General features: G+C 46.1%; 1 protein-coding gene across 2 annotated transcripts in view; it reads right to left on the bottom strand.

Moving 5' to 3' along the window:
- Positions 1–696, bottom strand: part of Cep97 (centrosomal protein 97) — a 35,801-nt gene extending 35,105 nt beyond the window's left edge. The window contains exon 1 of one of the 2 annotated variants that reach the window (XM_042676848.1): positions 600–696. In XM_042676848.1, the coding sequence (XP_042532782.1) occupies positions 600–642 (43 nt within the window). In that variant the 5' untranslated portion in view covers positions 643–696. The remainder of the gene's footprint in view (positions 1–599) is intronic. The other variant, XM_042676849.1, reaches the window with a different exon arrangement.
- Between the last annotated feature and the right edge of the window lie 3,661 nt (positions 697–4,357).

Below are 4,357 nucleotides of genomic sequence, written 5' to 3'. Positions count from 1 at the left end.
GCCCGCGCTCTGCAGAGCAGAGCGCACACTCGAACCCGGGGCCTACCGGGTCCGCACAACGAGGGAGTGGAAGACCACGGACCCTGGGTCACCCCCCGGATTTTTTCTTTCATCGCGCCCACCCTCCACTTCCAAGGAACAGTTCAGGCAGTCTACGGAGCAGTAGCTGATGTGATGCTTCCGGAACGTTCTAGAAACGGAGGGGAAAGGGCGACGGCCGAAGCAAAAGAGAGATCCGGCCAATTTCCCTCGGGCACCATCGGAACTCAAAAGTAAATGTCCCAGAAAGGTCACCGCAGTCCGAAACCCACCGCCCAGCCAGGCTAGGGGAGCGCGGGACTGGGGTGCCCTGGATCGCGAAGGCTCCTGGGGGTTGAAGTCCCCCTACCCAGCGCTCGCCGCAATGCTACAGGGCTGCATAGCGAGCTGAAACTACAACTCCCACAAGACAGCGCGCCTCCGCGACGCCCACAGCCCCGCATCCGAAGAACTGGTTCAGAACTGCTCTTCCAAACCTAGGCTTCTCCTCTCCATCAGGCGACTGTTTAATACAGCTCCACCAAATAAACCGTGAAGTCAGGGGTGCGGAATCCCCTTACCTTCTCCCGGAGGCAAAGTCCCGTCGGCGCGCGCCGCCGCCATACTTGCGGCTCGCTGGTGACACCAGGCAACCGTCCTCCAGCCGCTCAGTGGAGCTTGTAGTCTACAGGAGGGAGTCGGAAACTACAACTCCCAGGATGCACGGCATCCACACGGCCCAATTGGCTGCCTAGTTATGTGAACCGGGGCTAGCAACTGAGTGGGGGGCGAGTTCAAGAACCCTGGCCAACACCCTTGTTGGGTGATGAGACGGCTGTGTGGTTCATTTCACTCGCTGTCGAGGTGTTATGCAATCTGGCGCTTTTCCCTTCGGGAATATTATAGTAGAGGGAATATGAATGTTCATTCCTGAAAGTTTCTATGGTGGCTACGATTCTGAATGAAGTTGAAAGGTTTTCATGTGTGCTCTTGGAATGTGTTGGTGATCTTGTCGAGACAATCCACATGAATCTAGGTGAAGTTCTAATCAACTGGATCCAAAGACCTCTGAAATTAATTTTAACAAAGTACTTTTAAGCGGGTGTTTTTAAAAGGTACAAATCCAGAACTTTTTCCTAAAGTATTCAAATTAATTTTAAAACAGTCTACCAACCAAAGAATTATACTGTATCGTTGGAGGGAGGAGGGTAAGCTCATACTGAGGCAGGATAAAGAAAATTATCCGTAGACAGATAAAGGAAATTTATTTAAATGTAAAAAGGGGCAGCCTCAGAAGTTGAAACTAGGAGGAAAGTTGAAGAAAGGTAGTTAATCTACCCCCATCCCACCTACTTCTGGATGTTAAACTACAAGAACAAGTGACCGGGGAAAGGTTAAAATCTGTCTGCCTCTTCAAAATGGTAAAAAGTCTTCCAGGGTGGGTAGAGATTGAGGGAATGACCAGAAAGACTAACAAAAGGAAATTCTGTAGACTGCAAGCATTTTGAGTAGGCTTCTCTTGGAACCATGGTCAAGATTAAGATTTGCTAGGAGACTTAACCACAGCCAGGTGCAGGTGGCGCTCTCCTGTAATCCTAGCTACTCAGGAGGCTGAGATCTGAGGATTGCAGTTCAAAGCCAGCCCAGGCAGGAGACTCTCATCTCCAGTTAACCACCAGAAAGCCACCGGAAGTGGTGCTGTGGCTCAAGTGGTAGAGGGATAACCTTGAGCTGAAGAGCTGAGGGAGCACCCAGGCCAGATTTCAAGCCCCATGACTGACAAAAAGACTGGAATGTAAAAGCACTGCTCTGAAAGTTTAAAACTACAGTTCAGAACTGCCTTTTAGACTCTTTAACTCCCACTTCCTGTGTGGGAGCAAGAACTGTGTCCTCCATTTTCCCCTAATTTACCCAGTTATACTAAAATAAATCCTTGCTACAATTTTCACTCTGTGAGAATCTCCTTTTCGTTAGACACCCTGAAATGCTTCTCATATTTGAATCTCAAGACCCATAGTGTTACCAAAAACATGACTTACATGGGTCTTGTAACTACTCAAAATATGTATACATATCCTACATATATATATCCTCGAGCACTTATTCCTATGGAGACACAGACTTCTCTATGACTTGTTTTCCTGACTCCACCCACTTAGTAGTCTATCAAATAAACATTTGTCCTTTTTTGGTCAGCACATTCTTTCAGTGATTCAGTATACTGTGTGGTGGCCCAGACTGGCCTGATTGAAAAATGATGAGACAAGGGAAAATTTGTTTTTTGTCAGTGGTGCTAGGGACCAAACCCAGAACTGCCTAGGCAAGTACTTTACCGCAGAACTAGGGAAAGTTTTTAAATGCAAAGATGAGGATGATTGCAGTAGATATTTTGAAACAATAATCCTTAGTCATAATAACTGCTGCATCCAGTGCTGCAGAGTATTCAGGTACCTAGAAAGGGGATAGCACAGTTTGAGAAAGAAATACACAAGACAGTCTCAGAAATCAAAGAGTAGGAGCGAGGGGACACTCCATCTTTTTTTTTTTTTTTTCTTTGTCAGTTGTAGTGCTTGAACTCTGGGCCTGGGCGCTGTCCCTCAGCTCTTCAGCTCAAGGCTAGCACTCTACCACTTGAGCTACAGCGCCACTTCCGGCTTTTTTTCTTTTTGCTTATGTGTTGCTGAGGAATCGAACCCAGGGCCTCAGGCATGCAAGGCAAGCACTCTACCACTTGAGCTGGCATAATATTCTTGAGTAATCTATTTTCTTATTTCTGATCATGGGTTTAGTATAAAAGACAGGGCCACTGTTTTCCTGCGCATGCCTCTGTACCTTTCCTAAGTGACATTTGTCTTGTAGGCATTCTTGACATTGTACTTTTGCACTGTCAAGTACTTTCAGCCTTGCTTAGGGAGAACAGTGGTCTCCAATAAATAACAAGAATGCTAAGAGCCAAGTACTAGTGGCTCATGCCTGTAATCCTAGCTACTCAGGAAGCTGAAATCTGAGGATCACAATTCAAAGCCAGATGGGGCAGAAGAGTCTGTGAGACTCTTATCTCCAATTAACTATCAGGAAACAAGAAGTGGAGCTGTGCTCAAAGTAGTAGAGCCCTAGCCTTGAGCAAAAGAATCATGGACAGCTTCTCTGGCCTGAGTTTAAGTCCCATTGCAAAAAAACAAAAAAGATGTTATGGTTATAAATGTACTTTTCCATGTGGTTTCTGTGGGTTTCATGCAAGCTTGTGGTTTTGGGTCTTTGTGATAGTTATTACCAAGGAATTTTTGGTGGTGGTGGTGTTCCTGAGCTCTTGCACTCAAGCGAGTACTCTACCACATTAAGCCACAGCACCACTTCTGGTTTTCTGGTGGTTATTTGGAGATGAGAGTCTCGTTCATTTTCTTGCCTGGGGCTGGCTTTGAACCATGATCATCAGATCTCAGCCTCCTGAGTGGCTAGGATTATAGGCGTGAGCCACCGGCATCCAACTATTACCAAAGAATTATACATAAAAACATTTCCTTCATACTCCCAGTAACTCTTTTTTACATTTACTGTTCTTGCAAGGTTGACACAGAAACGTTTTTTTTTTTTTTGGGGGGGGGGGGGGTCCGGTCATGGGGCCTGAACTCTGGGCCTGAGTACTGTCCCTCAGCTCTTCAGCTCAAGGCTAGCCCTCTACCACTTGAGCCACAGTGCCACTTCTGGCTTTTTTCTTTTTGCTTATGTGGTGCTGAGGCAGCCCGGCCCGGCAGTCTAAATTATTTAAAAAAAAGACTTTCACTTTTCAGCACAGTATAACTGATTCTCAACAGTTGATCACCCGGATTCATCTCCATTATCTCTAATTTACCTGTCCACTCTTACTGGCATGAATGGATAAAAACAATGTCCTTTATCTCATGAATATCCTCTTTAAAAACTTCCCACTTGAGGGGCTGGGAAGGTGGCTCAGTGGTAGAGTGCTTGCCTTGCATGTGTGAGGCCCTGGGTTCGATTCCTCAGCACCACATAAGCAAAAAGAAAAAAGCCAGAAGTGGTGCTGTGGCTCAAGTGGTAGAGCACTAGCCTTGAGCTGAAGAGCTGAGGGACAGTTCCCAGGCCCAGAGTTCAAGCCCCACAACCGGACCCCCCCCCCCAAAAAAAAAAAAAAAAAAAAACTTCTCACTTGAAATTCAAAGGATAAACATCAGTTGGCTTCACACTACTTCCTACTATTCATTCCACGCATTTTCACTTGGTGGTTTTGAGTGAGAGACTGGTATAATGAAACTTGTGTTTTAGAAAAGTTAAACTGCTCATATAACAAGGATGCATTGAAAGGTGGAACATGGACAGG

This window comes from Dipodomys spectabilis, unplaced genomic scaffold (genome assembly GCF_019054845.1).
Source record: "Dipodomys spectabilis isolate Male_0828 unplaced genomic scaffold, ASM1905484v1 ptg000032l, whole genome shotgun sequence".
NCBI lineage: Eukaryota > Metazoa > Chordata > Mammalia > Rodentia > Heteromyidae > Dipodomys > Dipodomys spectabilis.
This window is presented reverse-complemented; position numbering and strand designations above follow the sequence as displayed.